A 25,755-nucleotide genomic window follows, 5' to 3' on the forward strand; every position below is an offset into this window, starting at 1 on the left:
CCAGATCTGCCAGCTCCTTTAATGGAAGGTTTTGATCTCACAAGGTTTAAGTACAGTATCTGGCCTAGCTAACCTTACCAAACCAGCAGAGACCTGGATATGTGAAGGTAGAAGGCCTGCTGGGAACTGGAAGCAACGGAGGAGGAGGATACATATCCAAAGACTATTTATACTAAAAAAAGTTTCTGTTCAGGTTTGGTGTCCTGGCTCACATTAAGACAGGCTCATCAATCTATAGCTAGTGATAATTTCCCTAGGTGTGTATATGTTTCTGTGTATTTGAATGCTCTGCTATAACTTGTCTGAATACATGCGAATGTAAAATTAAGTTTTAATCTGAAAATTCAGTCTGAAAAAATTTACTATTATTGATAGAAAAGTAGAAACTAAATATTAAATGACGACAAAGTAGATAACTGAAAAAATGGATATTCCTAGGGTACCATTTTGAACATAAAAAACAGACATTAAAAATCCTTCATTAAAACGTATTTTATGATAGTTGCTCCCAAAGGCATAGCACTAAATTATAGATACACCACTTCTCTGTTACCTTTCCATTAGTAAATAATATTGTTGCCTTGTTTCAAATTTTTTGTTCCATTGATTGATCTGGCCCAGTTCTGCACATTTTATTTGCAACATAACCCTCACACAGTTCATTCATGAACCCCTAGCTCTGGGTTTGGTAGCCTCTGGATTAATTGAAAGAATATGTTTTCACACATGCCTTTTATTTAACTGTTAGGAACATTACCTGTCACAGATATGTGCATCTTAAATGTAGAACATTATGGTGCCTCTGTTTTTTTACAGTTGCGAAGGGGCAAAACATCTTAGACCTTATCTACACACAAAAGTGGTATGGCTTTAACTATGTCAGAATAGTTCATGTGGTACAACGCCCCTAGTGTGGATGCAGTTATACCAGTATAAAAGTGCTTATAGTGGCATAGCTTATTCCAGCTACGTCTACACTAGAACCATTTACCTGTACAGGAATGCCAGTATACTGTACAAGCAAAGTGATCTGAGGCCTGGGCTACAATGAAAAGTTATATCGACATCAGTCTGTCAGGGGGTTGAAAAACCACACCCTGATGGACCTAGCTATGCTGATATAATCCCAGCATAGACACAGTTATGTTGATGAAAGAGGGCTTCCACCAACATAGCTAACTTTGCTCAGGGAGGTGGTGTTCCCACACCAAAAGAAAAACTTCTTCTGTCAGAATAGGCTGTGTCTGCACTACATGGCTATGGTGGCATAGGTACGCCAACATAGCTATACCAATTTAGGGCAGGTCTACACTACTGCTGACGGTCGATCTAAGCTATGCCATTTGAGTGACGTTAGTAGCGTAACTCAAGTACACGTAGTTTAGATCTACTTACCACGGGGCCCACATTATACTATGTCAATGGGAGACGCTCTCCCGCCAACATTGCTTCCGCCTCTCATTGAGGTGGAGTACAGAAATCGATGGGAGAGCGCTCTCCCATCGATTGAGCATGTCTTCACTAGACCCGCTAAATCGATGTTGCTGCATCGATTGCAACAGCGCTGATTTAGCTCCATAGTGAAGACAAGCCCATTGTCTCAGTAGTGTAGAGATATCCCTAGTGTAGATGCAGCTGTGCTAGCATAGATGCACTTTGTCCTGATTTAGTAAAACCACCCCCATGCGTGAAACAAGCTATATCAGTAAAAGCAAAGTTTTGCGAGTATTGCTGTATTTACTCTAGGAGCTTCTCCTGGCACAGCTATGTTGGTCAGGGATCTCCCTCTTAATACCTCAGACTGACACAGCTATGGCTGCAGATGTTCATAATATAGACATAGTCCACAGGCAGAGGAATAAATTCTACTGGTATAAGGACCCTTCTGGCTTCCACACTAGGGCTTGTACCCGTATAATGATATCAGTAAATATTATATCCCCACCTAGTTACACTAGTACAAAACCTGTGTGTAGTCCAGGCCATACTGCAAGTGCCTACAGTGTTAATAACCAGTTCATTGGAAAGTGTGAACTACAAAAACTAGTGAAAGAAGATAACTTCTTTCTCTAGCAGTGCTTCACGTTTGTACCTTGGTTTCCTTGGGTGGGGGCTGTGACGGGGAGGAAGGAAAAGCCAATGTCAAAGAAATCTGGGTGCGGCTTCTTTTGTCTGATCTTTGGAGAAACTTGCAAGATGCAGAATGAACCCAGCAATGGAACTCAAGTAGAAGTTGACAGCTTTACTGCTTTGTCTGAAAGTTTATTTTGGCAGTGGAGGTTCTGTCTACTTTCACGCATTGTGCATAAAAGGAAGTGACAGAGAATTTACGTAAATGATGTTTACGCAATGGATGAAATAGCTGAAGCGCAAGGTGAAATTCTTCCCGCCTGCATGCAGCGTGTCACTCAGCTTCACCATACATTGCAAAAGCGGCCAGGAGTTTCGCCCTGCTTCCTTACTGGTGAGGATAAGAACGTGCTGTTCTAGCAGTTTCCTTTTATTTCAGTTCAGTCACAAGATGGGTTCTGTGCCATTCCAGTCAATAACGGCTCCTTTCCACCTAAGGACGAAAGAGAGAGTTTTATTCTAATGGGTTATGGTGCCAGTTGGAGTGGTGCCCCTCCAAAAAAAATAGTGTAGGGTGTGTTTAATTGGGGTGGACCCATGAATGTCAACCACTACCTTTGTGTATTCAACAGGAATCCACCCCTCTGGAACCACGGCTTCAACTGGAACCCACTCGCATGCTGGCTGGCACTCTCTGCAGAGGGGCCCCCAAAACTGAATTGGCCTGGAGACTAAGAGGTCTCTTATTAGGTTTCTGCCCTTAATATTCAAGGGTGAGACTTTCAAAGGCTTTTAGGTGCCCAACTCCCATTAGATTTCAATGGGATTTGGAGCAGCTCCCCACTTAGGTCTGGTCTATACTACCCGCCTGAATCGGCGGGTAGAAATCGACCTCTCGGGGATCGATTTATCGCGTCCCGTCGGGACGCGACAATCGATCCCCGAATCGGCGCTCTAACTCCACCAGCGGAGGTGGGAGTAAGCGCCGCCGACAAAAAGCGGCAGAAGTCGATTTTGCTGCCGTCCTCACAACGGGGTAAGTCGGCTGTAATACGTCGAATTCAGCTACGCTATTCACGTAGCTGAATTTGCGTATCTTAAACCGACTCCCCGCTGTAGTGTAGATGTACCCTTAGATTCCTTTTCAAATCCCAGTTTACTGCCTAAATTCCAGGCTTCCTAATGTGTTTTCTGGGGATAATATTACTGATCTTATTTAAACTTTGTTAAGGCCAAGCATCAGATGAGAGACAAAGGGGGGGACATACTTGAAAACTCCTTATCTTCCCCTTCCACTGTAATCAGAGGCACACACTTAAAATCAAATAGTTGTTCCTATTATATACTGTCTTCTGCCTTAACTTCTCTGCCCCCAAAAGATTTGACATCTTTCTTGTGGTCTCTTAGTGATCTCTATAAGGGTTAACCCTAAGCAACTGCTACTGCTCTAAACTCTCAAATGTCACTAGGTAATTTGCACATTCCTAAATAGATGGGCCTCTCAATAGGTGATTTGTATTTGTGACCCTAAGCCCAGGAAAGTACATTTTGCAGCTGCTGCTAGCATTTATTTCTTTCAAATGCTCAATAGACACATGTCTACTGGAAAATTCTATATCTTCTCTTATCTGCCACTGCCCTGCCCTGGAAATAATGCTAAGATACATATTTAGGAGAGCATTTTCAAATGGGCCTCTACATCTGTATACATCAACATATTTATTCAGTAATTTTCAGTAGAACCCAAAGTGTGCTAGGCATTGTCAAACTTAGAGAAAGACACCGGGCTTGATCCAAAGCCCATTGAAGTCAATGGGAGTCTTACTGATGACCTCATCGGGTTGAAGATCAGGCCCATGGAGAGTACAATTGAGTATTTAGATGAAGCATTACTTGAGCTACACACACAAACAGCCACTTGTACATGTAATATTTGCAAGTGCGTGTTTGGAAGCCTCTGAAAATGAGGTCTTTAAACAATGATTTGAGGACTTCAATAACTAAGACATAGGTTAGGGGTTTGTTACAGGAGTGGGTGGGTGAGATTCTGTGGCCTGCATTGTGCAGGAGGTCAGACTAGATGATCATAATGGTCCCTTCTGACCTTAAAGTCTATGAGTCTATGAGTCACCTCCAGTCTAATACATTCCAAAACACCAGTTACTTTGATCTGGCTTGAAAGTCTTGTGGACTTTTGAATTGGAATCACATTGGAATCACTGCAAAAAGTTCAGAAAGAGATTCATAGATTCCAAGGTCAGAAGGGACCATTGTGATCATCTAGTCTGAACTGTATAACACAGGCCATAGAACTTCCCCAAAATAATTCCTTGAGGAGAGCTTTTAGAAAAACATCCAATCTTGATTTAAAAATAGTCAGTGATGAAGAATCTACTATGACCCTTGGTAAATTGTTACTAGTTGTTAATAGAGGGTCCTGTGGCACCTTTAAGACTAACAGAAGTATTGGGAGCATAAGCTTTCATGGGTAAGAACCTCACTTCTTCAGATGCAAGTAATGGAAATTTCCAGAGGCAGGTATATATCAGTGTGGAGATAACGAGGTTAGTTCAATCAGGGAGGGTGAGGTGCTCTGCTAGCAGTTGAGGTGTGAACACCAAGGGAGGAGAAACTGCTTCTGTAGTTGGATAGCCATTCACAGTCTTTGTTTAATCCTGATCTGATGGTGTCAAATTTGCAAATGAACTGGAGCTCAGCAGTTTCTCTTTGGAGTCTGGTCCTGAAGTTTTTTTGCTGTAAGATGGCTACCTTTACATCTGCTATTGTGTGGCCAGGGAGGTTGAAGTGTTCTCCTACGGGTTTTTGTATATTGCCATTCCTGATATCTGACTTGTGTCCATTTATCCTCTTGCGTAGTGACTGTCCAGTTTGGCCAATGTACATAGCAGAGGGGCATTGCTGGCACATGATGGCATATATAACATTGGTGGACATGCAGGTGAATGAGCCGGTGATATTGTAGCTGATTTGGTTAGGGCCTGTGATGGTGTTGCTGGTGTAGATATGTGGGCAGAGTTGGCATCGAGGTTTGTTGCATGGGTTGGTTCCTGAATTAGAGTTGTTATGGTGCGGTGTGTGGTTGCTGGTGAGAATATGCTTAAGGTTGGCAGGTTGTCTGTGGGTGAGGACTGGCCTGCCTCCCAAGGTCTGTGAAAGTGAGGGATCATTGTCCAGGATGGGTTGTAGATCACTGATGATGCGTTGGAGAGGTTTAAGCTGAGGACTGTAGGTGATGGCCAGTGGAGTTCTGTTGGTTTCTTTTTTGGGCCTGTCTTGTAGCAGGAGGTTTCTGGGTACTGATTCTGATTGAACTAACTTCGTTATCTCCATACTGATTTATACCTGCCTCTGGAAATTTCCATTACTTGCATCTGAGGAAGTGAGGTTCTTACCCACGAAAGCTTATGCTCCCAATACTTCTGTTAGTCTTAAAGGTGCCACAGGACCCTCTATTAACAACTAGTAACAATTTACCAAGGGTCATAGTAGATTCTTAAAGGTGCCACAGGACCCTCTGTTGCTTTTTACAGATTCAGACTAACACGGCTACCCCTCTGATAGTTGTTAATAGTTAATTACCCTAACTGTTAAAAAACTACGCCTTATTTCCAGTCTGAATTTGTCTAGTTAGAGCTTCCAGCCATTGGATAGTGTTATAGTTCTCTCTGCTAGATGGAAGAGCCCATTACTAAATAGTTGTTCCCCATGTAGATACTTCTAGACTGTAATCAAGTCACCCTTTAACTTTCTCTTTATTAAGCTAAATAGATTGAACTCTTTGAGTCTATCACTATAAGGCAGGTTTTCTAATTCTTTAATCATTCTTGTGGCTTTTCTCTGAATCCTTTCCAATTTATCAACATCCTTCCTGATGTGACCAAAAAAGAAATAATATGTGGCTAAGAAATATAATCCCCATCCTCTCCTAGCCTCTTTGCCATTGCTACACAGCTCAGACACATCACCATTCCATGCACGCTCTGCCTGCCACATCATCTTCCATCATCAGGAGCTGGTGGGATGATATGATACGATTGTCTGGATTGGCAAATGCAAAACCACATGGTAGAAAAAGCACTCTGGTGAATGTGCTATCAACTAAAGTATTGAAATACCATAGTTATGGCGGACACCACTCTTCCTGCTGCACATTGAGACACGTTAGTCACGTTACACTGACGATGTTTTTCTTTGTAATTAAGTCTTCAGCAAAAACAAAAGTAGAAAAACGATTCTGTTACAAAAGTCAGGACAACTCCCACAACAACACTGATTTTCCTTACTGATTTACAAACCACTTCCCTTGAGCTATTGGTAGGCTGAAAAAAAAAATCCCTTTGTTGTTCACCTCCCATAAAAGCTTGAGTTGAAGATGCTGGAATGTCAGTATTTTTCTTTTCATGAACTCACATGAAATGCTGAACTGTCAGGTGCTGGGCACGTTCTTTCCTTATTGGCAGAATAGGCAGGGCATGGAGAGTGACAGTTTGAGCTTTCCCTCCAAGCTACCCTACCTCAGCTCTACCCTGGCATCTTTGCTTCTGATTCAATTCTACTTTATCAGATTAACAGTAACAAGAAACTCTTACTCATGCCATTCACTTGAGGCCTCATCCAAAGCCCATTGAGGTTAATGGGAGTGTTGCCATTGACTCCAAAGGAACCTGAATTAATCCCTTGCAGAGCATTCAGTCTAGAATAAAGTTCATAAAGCTGGTGCTGTGCTAATTATTTGGCTGTTGCATAATGTGTGAGTAACTTGGGGTGAAATGTACCTGCAGTGCTGCCCTGCATATGGTATTTGGTACATCCCTATTGTCCCAGTGGAGTGTGTCACTTCAAAGGACAACAGCTATATTCTGCTACTGTATAGCCCGGAAACTGCAGAGGAAGGTAGAGGCTATGGGTTAATAAAATGTATTGCTGAATTTAGATGATCAAGTAAGATCAAAGTTTTGTCCCCTCAGGCAGAGCTGACAGATGTTATTTCAACCGTTGAAGACAGAAAACAACTGAGGACGGGGACTACGACACAAGCGTGTTCTATTGAAGTCTGCACGGCATTGCCAAAACAACCCAAGGACGCACATTCCAGGCATCTTTTGGTCAGAATCTAACTGCTTCCCCAGATGTCTGGAGCTGGGAGGCACAATGGAAGGGCATGCGATTGCTCTGACTCATTGGTTGGGAGTTTGCAATTGGAAGCGACATGAGGAGACAGTGTTCAGACTGTGTTGCCTCCTGCTCCAAAGGCAAACTGCACTTCTCCGACCTTGTCTTCTCAGAGCAACGTGGACGTTAAATAAAATTAAAACACCTTCCCCCTCAAAATGCCCCTCAAAAGAACAAACAAAAACCCTGCACTGCACACCCATTTCTCCCCCTAGGAAGAGGATGAGAGAACAAACCACACATGACAGATGTTAGGTGAAACTGCTTCCTGCACTACTGGAAGGTTCTCAGTTACTATGGTGATGGGCATGATGTAAGAACCTGTATAGAACAGAATAGAAGAGCGGGAAAGAAAGGGAAAAATTGAGTTCTCTTGAAAATCCCAATCTAGGATTGGAGCCCTCTGCAAAACAACTTGGTTCTGAGAATCTAGAGGGGCAAATGACAAACTTCCCCCAAATCTTGCAGCTATTCTTGCCTCCATAGTGAGAGTCTGATGGCAACAGGGATCAAGTAGGGACTAGGGATTGTTTTTGTTTAATACAAGGGTTTTTTTGAAGTATTTCCTCTGCTCTGCCTGTACCATATAAAGTAGTTTTTCCTTCTCTCTCTCTCTCTTTCTCTCTGCATGTATACTTCAGTGCCTGCTTTATAATAACCTTTGTTTCCAGAACATACTTAGCATATGGATTTTCTGTTACACATAAGAACACACAATCCTTGTTTTTCATTTTCCCTCTGTGCCTACTGGTGATTCTAAGGAACACAGTAATCGAATGGGGGCTGGGGGAAGGAGTATAACATGACCACCCTCTAGACTTGCTACTCGTTGATTGGCTGCCTGCTGACAGGCTACAGTACAATGATTAGCAACTTATCAATAAGAGCACTAGACAGACAGACAGACAGACAGATCAATGAGACAGCCTTTAGTGCTTAGAACTGACACAAACCAGATACGTTGATAGTGGACAGGTTTCAGAGTGGTAGCCGTGTTAGTCTGTATTAGCAAAAAGAACAAGGAGTACTTGTGACACCTTAGAGACTAAGTGGGTTTTAGCCCACGAAAGCTTATGCCCAAATAAATTTGTTAGTCTAAGGTGCCACAAGTACTCCTCGTTCTTTTTGTTGATAGTGGGATTCATTTTTAATTCCACCCTCTAAAAATTAATGTAGGGAAAAGTTTAAAAAAACGCTGTGTAGAATTGTGTTGCAATGTGGCAATCCCCAAAAGTCAGGAATCAAAGTGATTATTTCAACAAATTTAACTTTGTCTGCATTGCCCATCCTGCGTATTCTTTGGATATAGGTTTCACATCCTAAACTGTCATTTGTTAGGCTGTGTGTTTAGCCAGGTCATGAGAATAGATGCATCCCATACATGCAATGTAGCTGTGCTAATGTATTTGTTGTAATGTTATGTTCTGCCTTTTCTAACTTTTTGTGATGTTGACTGTGTAATATCAGCTTTGCATTGCAATGGTGTTTGACAGTTAATGTCCCAGTTGTTTTTTAAAAGAAAACTGGAAGGGGGGAGGGGTGATGACAATAGGAAATTAAAAAATGTGGAGCTGTTTGTGTTGCTGATTTAACAAGTGCTACAGTCTTCACCAATGATGCGTGTATGTTTCTTGCTTCAGAGATACCCAGTTACGGGATTTTCCAAGCTCTGCCAGTGGAGAGGATACATTTTTTTGTTTAGCTAGTTACACACATAATCCCCCTCACCATCCATTGACACAATTGGGAATCTTCTCATCCACTTTAATGTGTGAACTGGATTAAGCCCTTAAATAGCTGCACAACCATGACTACCACACTTATTTTTAAGTACCAAAATCTGTCCTCCAACATGTGCATGAAATTCCCATTGCAGTGGGAGTTGTGCATATTTGAGGGCAGCAGTTGGCCTAAGAGCTTACCTAACAAAACAAAAACAATTTCTATTGTGCATGCTCAGTCCCATTTCTTCAAACAATCAGAACATTGTGTAAAAACAGGGGCTTTTGCAATCTTAAGAAATCACGTACTCCTCATAGATGCCTGTTAAAAAGCCAGGACTGACTGCAGTTTCAAATAGCAGTGTTTTTTTTTGTTTTGTTTTGTAGTTATCGCAATAAAAGAAAGAGTGTTCACAATTTTTTTTACTATGGAAACATTTGAGATTTTTTTCACCATCACCAAAGATAAAAAGGATTTTACTCAAACCTTCAATATAAAAAAATAAATCAATAAATAAAAGCACCATCAGGCTGACCCCAAGCAGGGAATATTTTGGTTAAAAGGTTAAATGTTTCAGAAAGTTGTGAGCATGTGAAAACAGAAAATTATAATAGAAACGGTTCTGCAACCTTATCTATAATGGCCATCACCAGGATGACTTCTATACCATCAGCTGTCTGAGTTAATGCTATTATAGCAGCATATCCACTATATTTATGAGTAACCATACAAATACCCTATTCTGCCCCCATGCTCATGTTTTATTTAAAGCATCCATGTTTATCTTACAGTACTGTTTGCTCTGTTAAGCTCACAGCATTGTCTGCCCTGTTACTGTTTTTTTTCCCATTCATGTCTAAATCCCATTCATATTACAGTTGCTCGTGCTTCCCTGTACTTTGAATTTGGACATTTTAAAGGACAGAAAAAAGGGCTTTTCTTCTCCTTTTCACTCCTTTTGCCAGAAGCTGGGAATGGGCGACAGGGGATGGATCACTTGATGATTACCTCTTCTGTTCATTTCCTCTGGGGCACCTGGCATTGGCCACTGTCAGAAGACAGGATACTGGGCTAGATGGACCTTTGGTCTGACCCAATATGGCCGTTCTTATGTTCATGCATTTTGTGCTCTTGTAACAAATTGCTTTTGGGGGCCCAATTCTGGTCCTATGGAAGTCAAGGAGAATTACTGCAATACGGCCAGCTCTTAGTGATTTACTGAAGGTTTCTTTAAGCACTAAATTGAATATCCCAGCCCATTAATGTGGTCATCATAACATCATACAGGAACAGAACCCTATTTTTGATATGTTTTGTTATCCAGCTCTTGCTCATTCAGGTCCTTTCTTTATGTTAACCAACAACTTTGTATGACTCAGCCGTCATAACCTCATTTTGAGAAAAAATTTAGAGAACTGAAACTCAGGGCCATAAAATTTTAGATGAGGGTTACTTACTTTGTCCTAATACAGTGCTCAAGTGGAGGAATAAGGTCATTTTCTTTATCTTCAGTGTAAGGCTGAACTGTATCTGCAGAGACATTTCAGATATTTATCATCACCATCATCATGCCTGGGAGTCAACATCATGGATCAGAGCCCCACTGCGCTAGGCACTGTACAAACACAGAACAAGAAGATCGTCCCTGCCCCAAAGAGCTTCCAATCTACATGCTAAATCGTCTTTCCAAATCCTGCAAACAGTTCGTATTAGCATGGGATGGCAGATCAAATATTATCATATAGAGCCGATTCCATTCAGGATGAGTCTGGTAATGTACTATGAGCAAAGGTGTAGTTTAAAGAAAAGTATGATAGTCTGAAAACCTCATAAGTGGTACTTCTATTATTTAAAAATGGTACCCTGCCATTCAGAACCACTTACGTTTTACCAATCATTTTTCCACAAAGCCTATAGTGGCACACACATGACCTCTCTTCTTAAATGCGGGACAAAACTCTTTTTAACGGGAAGTACAGCAATCAATATACATGCAATACCCAATAGCCTCAATCAATTACTTTTCAATTAAGTCAATCAAACTATTTACAGTAACCTATGGCAGCTGCCTTGGAATTATGGGTGGTGAATGTGCCTCTGGAGAAAATGCCACCTTCTAATAACTCCAACCACAGTTATATTTTCCCCAGCAATTAGGAAATGACTGTATGCTCCTGAGAACCCCATTTTAAAGAGTTCTGAGTTCAAAGGATGTTTGAATGGGATAAGATACATAGATGGTCATCATCTGTAATCATTATAAAGATCAGCGACATCTCTCCAGAAGTCCAAAAAAAGTCGTTCTTTTCTGAAAGTTCTGTGTAAAATATATAATAAATATCCCTGAACCCACGGAGAGTCCCTGAATGACTGACAAAGGCACATGGGTGAAACAGGACAGTCATGGAAAGTTCTCATGGAGTGCATCGTTCCCTCCAAATAAATCAGCCTATTTGCTGCCTATATCTGAGTAGGACTTTCTGTGGGGAAGAAGGTCCTTTTTGCCCTGTAAAGGCAGAATGAAGTTCTGCGACCAGGGATTTGCTCTGTTTTTTGGCAAGAGATAACAGGTATTCTCTCTAACTTGTGGCAAATGGGTCCATATGAGTGAGCACTATAGATAAAATCTGCCCCTATGCAAAGGGCGAGCATGAGACTGTGCATCAGTAAAGTCCTACATAGATTGTATTCTGGTCCACTCCGAATGAAGTTAATTCTGCTTGCCACGTCTTGACTCTTTCTCTATTTTTACAAAAGGCTTTACCAGGCCTTGATTCTGCCTCCTTGGTTACAAACTACAGCCCTCGGCAAAGGGTATCATTTCAAGGAACACTACTTTTGCACATCTGGTCAAAGAAAGCACAGCACATACGGCCTCAGAAGACTCAGTTCCACTTTTTAGGAGATGTTAAAGAACTCCAATATTTCTCAAGATCAAACAAAGTTTGTACTGAGCAGGATGGCTATCTCCAAAGACACACAACAGGCTCAGAGGACTCTTGGAGAGATTTTCTAGCTGGAATGGTGAAACTATTTGGAGTTAATGCCGTACTGCAAAATTCCAAAGATAAGAAAAGATTTAGTAGTGCAAACCATTTGGGGGTGTGATGCCTTAAACTTAAAACATATTTCTGAATCCAAGCCTAATTCCAGAGGAGAAATAAATTGGAGTCATAAGAGTTGGTTGAAAGGTACAAAGAAACAATACACAAAATAATCATTAGCAATTTCTCATCCACAGATCTCAAAGTGTGAGCAAGTATTATTATTCCTGTTCTACTGATGGATAAACTAAGAACAACAGTGAAGTGAAGTGACTTGCCCAAGTACACAGATGTTAGTAGCAGAGGAGTAAATAGAACCTAGGTCTCTACTATTATGCTGACAAATGACGTCCTTGCCACAAACAAACTCACCACCGTTAGAAATAATTAATAAGTAAGGGTTCTCCTTGACCATGGACAACTAATAAGACTGGCTTGAACCAAAAGGGTGTGTTGTTGTGTCAATAACTCAAAAACTGAAATGTTTTTTCTCAAACTTACAAAAACATTGGAAAAAATCACGGAAAAGGTCAGCCCGAGAGGCATACGTTTCACAAAAATTGGGGGCATATGAAAAAATAAATGCAGTAGCTGTGTGTAAGGGTAGCAGGAGGTATTTATAATAAACGTTCTCTCCTAGTGGCCCTTTATACGATATATGTTAGTGAGTCTTCTCACTTCTGAAATAGACCACATATGGGTACCTGGAAGTTTGTTTATTTATGGGGATGACCCAGTGGTGAGCTGGAGCCGGTTCACACCGGTCGCGCAAACCGGTTGTTAAATTTAGAAGCCGGTTTAGAACCGGTTATTAAAGGGGTGGGCAAACTCCGGCCCACGGGCCACATCCAGCCCGCGGGACCGTCCTGTCCGGCCCACCTGAGCTCCCGGCTGGGGAGGATCCCCCAGCCCCTCCCCCACCGTCCCCCTTCTCGCAGAGCCCTAGCGTGCCGTGCCGCCGGCGCCAGCGCTCTGGACCGCTCCTGGGCAGCTCTGCAGCTCCTGCTGCTTTGAGCAGCATGGTAAGAGGGTGGGGCTGCGAGCTCCAGCGGGCCGCGCGGCATCCATACACACTGCCCTGAGCAGCATGCTAAGGGGGCTGGGCCGGGGCTGGCAGGAGGAGTTGTATAAGGGGCAGGGAGCGGTTGGAGGGGGTGGAGGTTCTGAGGGGGCAGTCAGGGGACAGAGACCGGGGGGGGGTTGGGTAGGCGTGGGAGTCCCGGGGGTCTGTTGGGGTGCTGGTGGATGGGGTCGGGGCAGTCAGGGGACAGGGAGCGGGGCGAGTTGGGTAGGGGGTGGGGTCCTGGGGGGCAGTTAGGGTGGGGGGGTCTTGGAGGGGGTGGTCAGGGGACAAGGAGCGGGGGGGGGTTGATGGATTGCGGGTTCTGAGGGGGACAGTCGGGGGCAGGACGTGGGTGGGGGTCGGATGGGGGGTAGGCTGTTTTGGGAGGCACGTGGGGCCTGTACTCACCGGGCGGTTCCCTACCGGAACGGGCTTGTACTCACCGGCGGCACTTCGGCAGCGGGTCCTTCACTCGCTCCGGGTCTTCGGCAGCACTGAAGGACCCGCCGCCTCCGCCACCGTGCCGCCGAACACCCGGAGCGAGTGAAGGACTCGCCGCCGAAGAACCGGTAGGGAACTGGTTCCTAAGATTTTGGCAGCTCATCACTGAGATAACTTACAACCTTCATAATCATCCCAGTAGGGCGGACTCTAGGTGAATTTGAGTAAGAAGATCCAAACTATGGTGCTGCTACAATTTCACTTACCAAAGACCAAATCTTGAAAGGTGCTCCTGGGCACCCACAACTCCACTCTGCAACTCTCAAGGTTGGGCACAGCAGCTCTGTTTAATGAGTGGCCAGATTGCCCACTTACAACTAGCCATGACTAAAGGGCAGTGTGTAGGTGTGCTGCCTCACAAGCAGTCCAAGGAAGGAACTGGACCTTATTAGCAGCAGATTACTATATTCCCTGCACCAACTCAGCGGTCCCCGAAGGAGCATTAAGGTTCCAGCTAAGGCAGTAACCATTCCCCACCCTCTCTGCCATTTCCCACCCATCCTGCAAGGGGAGGGGGTAACACTGAGCCTGCAGTACCTACTTTGTCCCCTGCGCCTGCAGAGATGTGGAGCCTATCCAAACGCACAACTGGTTTATGGCCCTGTAAGTCTGGATAGACCAGATCACAATCTAGCCCTTAGAAATCAGCTTTCTTTAAGGGTGTAGGAGATTCTGGGAACTAGTGCATGCTCACTTTTAAACCTTTAAGGGCCCTTAACCTCAAAATGATCATGATGCGAACCGCTATTTATTGTAACTAATGATGGAAACCTAGGCAATGGGCACCAAACCTCTAATCGTCTGATACCATCAACAGCTGGCTAGATTTGAGTCATTTTATCAGGACTCTTCTTTCAGGTGTGATGCTGCTACTGTCACTGCAGAGGAAATGCAAAGGTTCTCCTATACATACCAACTGTTAACCGGATTTCCTCTTCCTGGTTGGCCAGGCCATCATAGTAATAGAGGTCAAATCTCCGTTCCGTTTTCCAGTCACCTAGTAAGTCCTTTCTCAAGCAAAAAAGCACACTGAAATGGCTTTCACTGCACACGACCCAAATTGGGTACCTCGGGGTCTTCAAATAGCAGCCAACCTGGAGGAAAGAGAGAGAGCATGAAAAACAAAACAGTTGATGGTGTACAATAATAGAAATAACAATAATTTTCACCACTTTATCACTTTCAACAAACATTAATTAATTAAGGCTCATAGTACACCACTAAAGCTGGTACAGGTTATTTCCCCTATTTTTACAATTAGGTAAACCGAGGCACAATTAGGCCCAGTAACTCGCCCAAGGTTACACACAGATATGTTTTTCACTGCAACAAAGGTGTGTTAGCTTGGGTTAATTAACAGGGGTTAAATTAGCAGTGAAGACATTGCAACTTGGCCTTTAGCTTAGCTTAGCAGCTTGAGTTAAAGCCTATAGGGGAACCTGAGGTTAAACTCAAGTTACTAACCTAAGTTAAAAGCCGATTTACTGTATCTTCACTGCTATTGTAACCTGAGTTAGCTAACCACAGTTAAGAACACCTCTTTTTCACAGAGGGTGAAATCCTGGCCTGACTGAAGTCAGTGGGAGAATTCCCATTGGCTTCAATGGGCCCAGGATTCCATCCCTGGAATTCAGAAGCAAGGAGAACCCAGTTACCTGCAGTAGCTACTAAACCACACTGAAAAGAGTAGAGTAATACGATGATGATGATTTAGTTATTCCTAGGTGCTGTACAGACATATTTGAAGACAAAATCCCTGCTCTGAAGTGTTTACAATCGAATACAATCCCCTCATATCGACACATTTTTCATTGGCATCTCAAATTCAGGGGGTTGGGTTGGGTTTGGTTTTGAATGAGTAGAATAAAACAATACAATCTTTTGACGTTGAACAACCTTTTCCATTATTACTAAAATGGAAAGATTCTCAGAATCTCAGATGGAGTAAAATCAACGCATTAGTATTGGCCACCTTTGATAAACCTCAGTTCTTTTTTTTTAACCTTCAATTGCAAGGACCTTATCATGCTCTCAAGTCACATTTGCAACTCCTGCTGACCTCATATGGAAGGTCCACCCACAGACTAAATATAGCCCTAAGCATTCTTCATGGAAAAAGAATATAAAGTGTAACTTACTTGAATGGCCATTATTTTTAAATCTTCCAACAGTTTGAAATATAAGTAAATACAGTATTATTGATGGTTTTTGAATAATCACCTAACTTATCATCTATCTATCTATCTATCTATCTATCATAGGGTTTTATCCTGCTGCCCACCACTGTAGAATCTGACCACCTTCCACGTAAAATCGATAGCAATAGCAAAGTCCCTACTGGACTTCATAGAGTCTCTGACACTTCTTCCTTTTTGCGGTAAAAACTCTTCTTGGGGTGCCTGTTTTTTTATATATGTATATTTTATATATGTCTATATAATATAGGTATGTATATTGCACAAATATATATATATTTCTGGTGTTTACAACATACTGATATGTAAATTATTTAGGCCATGCTCCTATATCCACTGATGTCAATAAGAGATTTATTCTAGATTTTCTTTTCCTGCCTTAATCTGTTCCATGATAAAAACAACGAGGAGTACTTGTGGCACCGTAGAGCCTAACAAATTTATTTGGGCATAAGCTTTCGTGGGCTAAAACCCACTTCAATACCATCCCCTTCCCTCCCCAAGTCCTGTGTTGCCCTTTTACGATGACACCCTCCTGAAATCAATGCAATGTCCAGAGGTATTGGTTCACAGGGAGCAGCAGCAGATGTGTTCACTTACTGGGACCAGTCTATCATGCAGTACATATTACAGCAGGGAGCAAGTTCAGGATTTCAGCCCCTCTACTAACAGGTAAATGGATAAATATAGTAGCTGGATTGTTTAATGCACCAGGAACACCTTTCTTTTTTCTTCCTGTTGGGATTTAAGTTTTCAGCTATAAAAGATATTTAGTTATTTGCTATATTCCTGTAATTGAAATATGGCATCTGAACACAAAGCAGCTTTGTTTTCCCCATGGAACTGCTGACTGTTTTATCTTCCAGAAATTGTTTAGGGAAACTAAAGACAAAAATAAAGCTTCTATGTTAACAGGATAGCTTTTATTAGGATTATAATTATTTCCATTGAGGTGGTGCCTAGAGACCCCAACTCTATTGTGTTAGGTGCTGTACAAACATTAACTTTAGAACTGCTTAACATTAGAAGGGCATTGCATCCCCTTCCTGTCAGTTCTTTCTCTGCTTCCACAGTATGTCTGATTTTCATAGATCCAGTATTCTTCTTTCCTTCATATTATTTTTCCTTTTTTAATATTGTGAATTTTATCTTGATGACTGCTGCACTGATAACCACAGAAATTGAAGCCTTCCGTTTAGCCACACTTTTTATGCCACTTCTATTCTCTGCAAAACTGCTGTCATTGGTACAAGGTATTGGACAATGACTCTACAAAGAGACGTAAGGTCAATTGTCATCCTCCAACACAGAACTACTTGTTCTGAGGGTCAGTAACTTTCAAAAGAAGTTTGGACATTTATATGGATAATGAGAATATCCACAATTACATTAGGGTGAATACAAATATATAAAAAGGCTCTAAATCCTCATCCACTAACTAAAAAGAAACCTTCTCTTTGGGCTGATGTTCCATAATAATTGTCCACTCTGTGGCTTCTTGCAACTTTCCCTAAAGCTTCTGGTGTTGGCCACTGGCAGAGAAAGGATTTTGGACTAGGTGGACGCTGCTCTAGATCTGATCTGATAAGTCCTTTATTCCTGAGTTCCTGGGACTGAATAAAGATGTCAGGAGAGGGTTCTAGCAGGTATAGTTGCTACTGTGGACATTATGGTATATATTGCACATGTAATGCTGCTTCCAATTCTCAGGCACATTGCCTATAGACACCAATGTGAGCTAATCAGAAAAAATAAAGCATATGCTGTATAGGCCATTCTATTACAAAAATCTAAACAACATTCTCAGCATTGTGAATTATGCACTTTTGTTAATAAGATACATATTTTGCATCTGAAATGTTATATAAACACAAAATCAAGCATCTTCCTGAAGCAGAGTTCCTTGGGATGTTAGCTAACAATTCTCTAGATCAGTAAGTAACTGTTCCCTGACTCATTACTTTGTTAATGTCTACATAACACATCCTTTTATTCAATAGTTTGGAGAGGGAGGGGTTGTAAATTCTTGGCTCAAAAGTACAGAAGAAATCTTGCAAAGTTAAAAGCTAAAAAAATAGATCATCATAAAAGGGATAACAATAAGAGAAGTACATAGATCCAAGATTTCAAAAGATTTCAAATGAGAGGGAAATTGATGAAAAGATTTCACTTTACAAAGACGCTTATATTAGTATTCATGTAAATCAAAGACAAATGTGAATAGTCAGTGACTTCCTTGTAACAATGCTGTCATCCCATAAATGGCTGCTAAAATAACGCCCAAAAGGCTTCGAACAATATGTGCTGATGTGAGATTAAGGAAATAGAAAAATTTTCCAACCAAGGTTCCACTCTAGTTCTTATGCATTCGAACAGTCCCACTGAAGTCAATAGGGCTGCTCATGTGAGTAAGCCCTGCAGAATCATAGAATCATAGACTTTAAGGTCAGAAAGGACCATTATGATCATCTAGTCTGACCTCCTGAACAACGCAGGCCATAGAATCTCACCCACCCACTCCTGTATCAAACCTGTGTCTGAGCCATTGAAGTCCTCAAATCGTGGTTTAAAGACTTCAAGAGGCAGAGAATCTTCCAGCAAGTGACCCGTGCCCCACGCTGCAGCCTCAGATATGTATATTGCACAAAGAACTAAAAGCACATACTGCATTAACATAATATGTGTTCCACTAGTGTTTAAAACATTGCATGCCAAATCCTCAGCTATTGTAAACAACAGAGCTACACCAATTACACTAGAGGAAGAGTTGGTCTTAACTATATCATAAAATAGTGTTGTTAGTTGGACTGATAATCAAGGGTTTCAATGAAACAAATACTATCAGCTCTCCCCAAGATTTGAGACCAGAGACCAATAACACAGTGAGAAGGGGAATATAGACTAATGGGGGAATGTTCACAAGTGCTCATTTGCTGGCCTAACTTGCTTCTGTTGAAGTCAAGGGTCAAACTTCAAATTTAGGCCAACATTGAGGGCTTTTGAAAATCCCACCCTGGATACTATTTCTGATGTAGTCACCTTCAAGAAGATAATGGCAGTCAAATACCCCAAGTTTTCTGCAAGAGGAGATGAATTCTGTGCCCATGCCTCTTGCTGGCCAAAGAAGCCAGTTGTTTGCCCCAGCCTCACCCACTAGCAAGAAGAGCTTGCATATTTTCCCGATGTCTCACACTCAGGAGACTCATTCATTGTCTGCTGAAATCACACTGATGCACGTGCAGAATTCAGAGTGTGTAAATAAAAACCCAAAGATTCCCTTCTCTCCTCTTGGGCTGCTGAAAATCTTTAGACAAGGCCTATTTACTCAGGTCTACATTTACCGGTAGATAGGCACTGCTGTGATTGATGCAGCGGTGTCAATTTAGCGGGTCTGCTAAGTCAATGGCAGAGCACTCTCCTGTCAAATCCGGTACTCCAGCTCCCTGCGAAGAGTAAGAAGTCGGTGGGAGAGCATCTCCCATGACACAGCACAGTGTAGACACTGCAGTAAGTCAACCTAAGCTGTGTCAACTTCAGTTACGTTACTGAAGTAGTATAACTTAGGTCAACTTACCACGGTAGTGTCAACCAACCCTAAGAGCTTGCAGAGAGATCTGGCTCTTGGACCTATTAGTGTTTAACAATTGTTATTTTTGTAATGGGCCAGCCATGTGCTTTGTACTTTACAGGAGACAAGTATAAAGAGAGTCCTCTCTCAAGGAGCCTATATTCGTATCACAAATGAATACTATAATGCATCAGTTTTAAAATATTTCATCACTTTTGACAGATGCTTATTAATCTATTGCAGGCAAAAAGGTGGGGGGGGGATATAGGGAGTAAGGTATCTTTTATGCTGCATGTTTACAATCCTACAGAGACTTCCCTACCACTTTGCCCCTCCCTTACAAATCCCTTAAGTACTCTCATAAATTTCACTGAGGCAATTTTCATCTTTGGAAAATGTCAACCTTTCAGAAGGGAGCACCTGCAAAGAAAGACTCATTTCCAACTCTATGGGTGGTCTTTTTACACATCTGACTTAATTTCATACTTGCACAATGGCAAATTGAACTCTCCTCCCCAACACTTACTGTGGCAGAATCATTTCCAATGTATCTTCCACTGTGAAAGTTCCTGATCTGCACATATTTCACCATTCATCTCTTATCTTCTTATAGCACAGGACAACTGCATTCTTGCGAAGTTTGCTTCAGAAGCAATAATATGAGGCAGAGGCTTTTCCCCCCGTTTTTCGGGCTTTAGTAAGCCACAAAGCTTGAGCAGAAACCAATCAATGTTCTCATCATCAGGGCTGGCTCTAGGCACCAGCAAAACAAGCTGGTGCTTGGGGCGGCACATTTTTAGGGGCGGCATGGCCGGCACCAGAATGCCGCCCCTAAAAATGTGCCCCGGCCGCTCTAGCTCACCTCCGCTGCTGCCGCTCGCGCGCCACAGCGCGCGAATCAGCTGTTTTGCGCTCCGCTGCTCGCCCTCCCTCCCAGGCTCTCAAACCTGGGAGGGAGGGGGAGATCCCGAGCAGCCGCGGCGCGTGAAACAGCTAATTCGTGCGCCGCTGCTCCCCCTCCCTCCCAGGTTGAGAGCCTGGGAGGGAGGGCGAGACTCCGAGTGGCCGCGGCGCACGCGCCACTTCTACCCCTCCCTCTCTCCCTCCTAGGCTTGAGAGCCTAGGGGGAGGAGGCAGGGCTGGGGATTTGGGGAAGGGGCGGAGCTGAGGTGGGGCCGGGGGTGGGGTAAGAAAAAAACGGGGGGGGGGCGGCCAAAATTGTTTCTGCTTGGGGTGACAAAAATCCTAGAGCCGGCCCTGCCCATCATTCCTTGTAATGTTTCTAATTCAGAGGGGAAGAGAATGCAACATCAGAAAAAAACAGGTGTGTGAATGGCCATGGCTGATCCTTTTTTAGTTCCATTTTATTTAGCACAGGTTTTAATTGTTATGCTTGCTGTGTTTTACACTCTTTACATTTGAATTGCATTTATTCAGCATATCAACCCTGCCATTTCCTGCCTTATGTCTGTTTGCTCGGGTATGACTGTTACACTTACAAGCTCCTCTCCTGCAAAGTCCCATCTTGCAAGATTGAGTAGAGCTTGGCAAAAATAAATAAATAAATAACATCAGTTCCCTGGCCATTCTGAAAAATTTAAAAAAAAATAGTTTTGTTTTGGGCAAACCAAAAAACGTGGGTTTTTTTTCTCAAAATTTCCAGTGAATCGAAAAGTCAACACAACTCTGTGTAGGAAAAAAGTGTTTTATTTTGACATTTCCAAAATAGTTTGATTTTTTTCAGTTCAGTTGAAACTATTCAGTGAACTTAACATGAATTTGCAAATAGTTTTGGGTCAACAAAACTGCATTTTTTCAGCAAATATATTATTAAAATTTCACCCAGCACCACTGTTGAAGTCAGTAGGATTCTATGTGGGTGCAAAGGCCCAGCCTCACAGATCACTGTCTGGGATCAAGGCAATAGTTTGCTAACTCATTAATGCCCCTTTTAAAAACTCGCCAATGCTACTGAATTTGCAATTATATATTTTTTCCAGCTCTAGGATGGCATGGAGGGCAGATCAGTTGTGGCCATTAAACGGTAGCAGATTTCAAGCAGATTAAAGAAAACAAAATTCAATTCTGAATGTTTGGGAATATTGATAAATAGAAGACTAGCCCTGCCAGAAACAAAAAAGTTTTAAACAAAGATCTTTGAGATAAACTAGAAATAGAGTCATGAGCATAACAGAAGCAGTATGTGATTTATTAATATTATTATTTGTATTGTGGTAGCATCTAAGAGCCCTAGTCATGGACCCAGACCCCACTGTGCTAAGCGCTGGACAAACACAGAACAATATGGCATTGGATAGTTTTGATAAAGAAGAAGAACTGTCTTGCATGATGAAATAGGAAACAGATGAAAAGGGGAAAAATAATGGAGAGGAATGGAAACAGATAGGGGTCCAATCCAAACCTCACTGAAATAAGTGACAAGACCCATTGACTGCAGTGGGTTTTGAACAAGGCCCTATATGCAGCCACAACATACAATTATGACCAATTATTATATTAGTGGTGCCCTACACAGGTCAGATTAAAGAGATCTATAGCAAATGAAGTGATGGCTGTGAGCCTTGTGCAACTCGTGCTCGAAAAGCCATGCAGACATCATGGTGCCGAGTGAAGCGTGTCATCCAAGACAGACAGGTAACAATAATGAATTTCCACATCAGTTACAGACTTCACCAATCGTAATTTGCGAGTGGTAGGTCCAAGGGATGGTGATTGTAAGCTCTTTGGTTCTTTTCATTAAATGGGTGCACAGTGTTTAATTCAATGGGCCCCCACCCTGACTGGGGTCTTTAGGTGTACTGCAACATAAATAATACATGTAAAAATAACAGTGATGGCTTTGAGAACAGGGGTTGGTAGAGCATTCCGTGTGCAAAAGCTTAACATTTCATTTTCAAGAAGCCAAGATTTACTCGCCGTGGTATTGGAGACAGTCCAATGTTACAGAAATTTGGGCTATATTTGACCAATCTCGTTCTGCTATATATGCTTGCAAAATCTGTGAAAATCTCTAAAATCTAAGGCTTAATTAAAGAAATGCTACAATCTTGTTTTTTTTCTTTTCTTAAGCAAGTTAGAATCAGATCAATGCTAATATCCCAACAGTAATGACCAACGCTAGGAAAACAAATCCGTGGATGAGATAGAAGACAAAAAGTTTTCTGTAAGGAAACACATTTCATTTCTAAGCTAGAAAGGGATTTGAATAAACAAGGAGTCAAGAACAATTTTTTTAAAATGATGGATACCTTAAGATGGAACACACATTTTTCTCCAAAATGGAGCTCACCAGTAATTTATAGAGATATTACAGTGCCTTTGCAGAATCCATACATGAAGCAGAATCTCTACTGCTTGCTCATTACCGAACAATAAAAAACCAAACTGATGGATTATAAAGCTTGCCCACATTTTGCATGTTTTCATCAATTATTTCTTAGCTAAGATGAAGAACAGGAGTACTTGTGGCACCTTAGAGACTAACAAATTTATTAGAGCATAAGCTTTCGTGGACTACAGCCCACTTCTTATATGCATCCGAAGAAGTGGGCTGTAGTCCACGAAAGCTTATGCTCTAATAAATTTGTTAGTCTCTAAGGTGCCACAAGTACTCCTGTTCTTCTTTTTGCGGATACAGACTAACACGGCTGCTACTCTGAAACTTAGCTAAGATGGTTAGATATCGTTTCCCCTTAGATGAGTTGCTTCTAATACATCTAAGTGTGAGAGGTGCCTTGAGAAACAGACAAATTCCCTAGCTGCAAAAGGTTATGGGAAGAGAGTTGCACAGGGCGGATAAACAGACGAAGTACCAAAAGACAGAGAATATGCAGTAAATTTGTGAGTTAATATAAAGCAGATCTTGTTAGTGCACAGAGTGTGCTGGTTGCGTCAAAGGGGTTGAAGCTAATATTTCCCATCAGTGGCATTTTAATGAATAAGTTGAGTTAACAGGTAACTGTCATTGTCCCAGTTTTCTAAATCAAGAAATATAGGTAGAAAAGTTTAGTAACATGCCCATTTCCACCACAGCGGGAACCATTGGCAGAGCCAAGATTAGTTCTTGGTTCTGAGTCCTCCTCTCAGATCACTCACTTAACTCGTTAGGAAAGAGTGGGAAAATGAGGAGTTAAGATGATCAAGTAGCTATGGGAAAAGGCAGTGAGGGTTAAAGACATGATAGTGTCTGGATCACTGCAGCGAGGATAACATTGAGTTTTTAATGGTGTGCACGGTATTCAACTAAAGAGTAGCTCTATTGCTTTAAGAACAGGAGTACTTGTGGCACCTTAGAGACTAACAAATTTATTAGAGCATAAGCTTTCGTGGACTACAGCCCACTTCTTCGGATGCATATAGAGTGAAACATATATTGAGGAGATATATATACACACATACAGAGAGCATGAACAGATGGGAGTTGTCTTACCAACTCTGTGAGGCCAATTAAGTAAGAGGAAAAAAAAAAACTTTTGAAGTGATAATCAAGATAGCCTAGTACAGACAGTTTGATAAGAAGTGTGAGAATACTTACAAGGAGAGATAGATTCAATGTTTGTAATGGCTCAGCCATTCCCAGTCCTTATTCAATCCTGAGTTGACTGTATCTAGTTTGCATATCAATTCCAGCTCAGCAGTCTCTCGTTGGAGTCTGTTTTTGAAGTTTTTCTGTTGTAAGATAGCCACCCACAGGTCTGTCATTGAATGGCCAGACAGATTAAAGTGTTCTCCCACTGGTTTTTGAGTATTATGATTCCTGATGTCAGATTTGTGTCCATTAATTCTTTTGTGGAGAGACTGTCCGGTTTGGCCAATGTACATGGCAGAGGGGCATTGCTGGCACAAGATGGCATATATCACATTGGTAGATGTGCAGGTGAACGAGCCCCTGATGGTAAGTCTATTGCTTTAGACTTTTTAAGATAGACTTCACAAAACACTAGAAAATGGGTACAATCCTACACTTGGGAGATTGACTGGATATGACCTCAAAGTACTTTTCCATCCCTAAGTTCTCATTCTGTGATTCACTATAAGTCACATACATGAGCCTCTAACTGTTGAAAAAATTACTGTTCTTTTCCATTTCTGGTTCCAGTTACCATTCTCATTGCCACACTGTAATTTCATGCAGAACCTATTTACTGAAATGCTGCTAAGAAGGAAACAGTCAATTCTAAAGTCTTAGAGCCTAATTCTGTTCTCAGTTACACCAAAGTAAATACAGTGTAACCTCACTGACTTTCCTGGTGCTACTCTAGATTCACATTGGTGTAACTGAGAGTAGAATTTGGCCCTTAATTCTGAAACCAGGACAATGAGTTCCAGGGCTGGTGACATAAGTCCACTGGAATCCGATTTTTGTTACATTCCCTCCGGCATGTATTGCAGTGTACTCTAAGAACTCAAATGTACAGCAGTGACAGATGTTCTGAATAAAACGTAATAAAGTTTGCATCAGATGCTTGAACTAGTGTAGACGAAAAAAAATGAAATTATGTCTACTGGGGTTTCTGCAACTGAGTAAGAATAATTGACTTGGAAAATATATTGCTGATCATGCTTCTAATTCCCAAGCAACTGCATATTAATAGAAGGCGCCACATTCCGTAAGTGTAGTATCTGGAGAATAAGCTGAAGGTGTTTGGTTTTCAGATGTTTTGGGATTTGGTAACATAGAATTTTTGGGGGGAGTGGAGAAGTAGGTGAGTTATAATCTATACTAACCTCACTTAATGTTGTGCTACAAAACATATAACATATCTTTCACTCTGGAGCATGGAAAACATCTGTAAGAGGTGCTAATCTTTTTGAGGTTCAAGCCAAGGAAGTGATACATTCCTTATAATAATACTAAGGAAGGACTAGAAGCATGAACCAGATGCAGCAAATGTTTTCCTTGCTTTGTTTTGATGAGTATTCATCAAATTTGGACATTAATATCATGTTGGGATATTTTCTTGACTATATTGTTTTAGTCCTGAATACTGTAGTACTCTTTTTCCATTACAACTATGAAACACTAGAATTTATCAGTGTTAAGAAAATCCCACTAACTTCAGCCATATGGGAAATATTTGAAGTCAGGATTTGTTTTCAGATACATTTATTTGCATTCGATCAGTTAAAACAAATTATTAGCTTATTGCTTGATGGGTGTCTTTTCACAGATTCCTAAATTGAAAAGGCCAGAGGGAACATTGTGATCATCAAGTCTGATCCCCTGTATAACACAGGCCAGAGAATTTCAAACCTGTTCCAGAGTCAAGCCCAATAACTTCTGGCTGTGAGAGAACATATCTTTTAAAAAGACACACAGTCACGATTTAATGACTTCAAGTGATGGATAATCCACTACACCTGTACATAAATTGTTCC

At 41.8% G+C, this 25,755-nt stretch overlaps 1 protein-coding gene across 4 annotated transcripts in view; it reads right to left on the minus strand.

The window, feature by feature from the left end:
- Positions 1-477: 477 nt before the first annotated feature.
- The window catches only part of MINDY4 (MINDY lysine 48 deubiquitinase 4), a 93,915-nt gene continuing 68,637 nt past the window's right edge, over positions 478-25,755 (minus strand). For 2 of the 4 annotated variants that reach the window (XM_065582664.1, XM_065582665.1), the window contains exons 16-18: positions 14,507-14,687; positions 10,443-10,515; positions 478-2,563 (exon numbers count right to left, since the gene is read on the minus strand). In XM_065582664.1, the coding sequence (XP_065438736.1) occupies positions 2,515-2,563; positions 10,443-10,515; positions 14,507-14,687 (303 nt within the window). In that variant the 3' untranslated portion in view covers positions 478-2,514. Of the gene's footprint in view, positions 2,564-10,442; positions 10,601-14,506; positions 14,688-25,755 lie in introns of all 4 variants that reach the window. The other 2 variants (XR_010598193.1, XR_010598194.1) reach the window with 2 other exon arrangements.

Source organism: Chrysemys picta, chromosome 2 (genome assembly GCF_011386835.1).
Source record: "Chrysemys picta bellii isolate R12L10 chromosome 2, ASM1138683v2, whole genome shotgun sequence".
Classification (NCBI taxonomy): domain Eukaryota; kingdom Metazoa; phylum Chordata; order Testudines; family Emydidae; genus Chrysemys; species Chrysemys picta.